Below are 662 nucleotides of genomic sequence, written 5' to 3'. Positions count from 1 at the left end.
GGGGGTTCTAGAGCAAGGGAAGGGCTGGGAGTCTGGATGCCTGGGTCCTCTCAGGAACGAGAATACAGTCCAGTTCCTTAGGAAAGGGCCCACAGCTCTGCCTCAGTTTCCCCTTTTGCAAGGCTGGCTGGATGGGCTCCTCAGTCCCTCCTCCAGTGCTGGAGACCTGTCCATCAGGACCACCATCTGTCTCCAAGGGGCCTTGTGTCCCTACCCCATAGCCAGCTGCATCCCAGTGCTGGGTGAAAGGCCCTGTATCCCCTACCCTGACACCCTCCGGCGCCGTTCATCTCCGCCCTGCAGAGAAACCGGAAGCGGCGGAACCGGAAGAAGAAGAAGAAGGGGCGAGTTGGGCGGGAGGCCACAGGGCGCCAGGGCCCGGCCTCCACAGCACCCCCTGAGACCAAGGGCCCCGACGCCACCGTGGACATCGAGTACGTCACTGAGGAGCCTGAAATCTATGACCCCAACTTCGTGTTCTTCAAGCGCATCTTCGATGCCTTCAAGGTCTGTGGGGCGGGCAGCCCGGATGCCTGGGTTCTCCCTGCTCCGGGAGGGCAGTGGGGTTTGGGGAGCGAGAGCAGCAGGGGCTGAGGGCCTGAATACTCTAGGAGGGCAGCGGTGTCTGCTTGGAGGGGTTGGGAGCCTGGTCACCTGGGTTC

At 62.7% G+C, this 662-nt stretch overlaps 1 protein-coding gene across 1 annotated transcript in view; it reads left to right on the top strand.

The window, feature by feature from the left end:
* The window catches only part of SF3B2 (splicing factor 3b subunit 2), a 27,889-nt gene that overhangs the window by 22,239 nt on the left and 4,988 nt on the right, over window positions 1–662 (top strand). The window contains exon 7 of the mRNA XM_014523209.2: window positions 304–507. Within this exon, the coding sequence (XP_014378695.1) occupies window positions 304–507 (204 nt within the window). The remainder of the gene's footprint in view (window positions 1–303; window positions 508–662) is intronic.

Source organism: Alligator sinensis, unplaced genomic scaffold, assembly GCF_000455745.1.
Source record: "Alligator sinensis unplaced genomic scaffold, ASM45574v1 scaffold1329_1, whole genome shotgun sequence".
Taxonomy (NCBI): Eukaryota; Metazoa; Chordata; order Crocodylia; family Alligatoridae; genus Alligator; species Alligator sinensis.
Note: the sequence above shows the minus strand (reverse complement) of the source record. Positions and strands in the feature narration are given on the sequence as shown.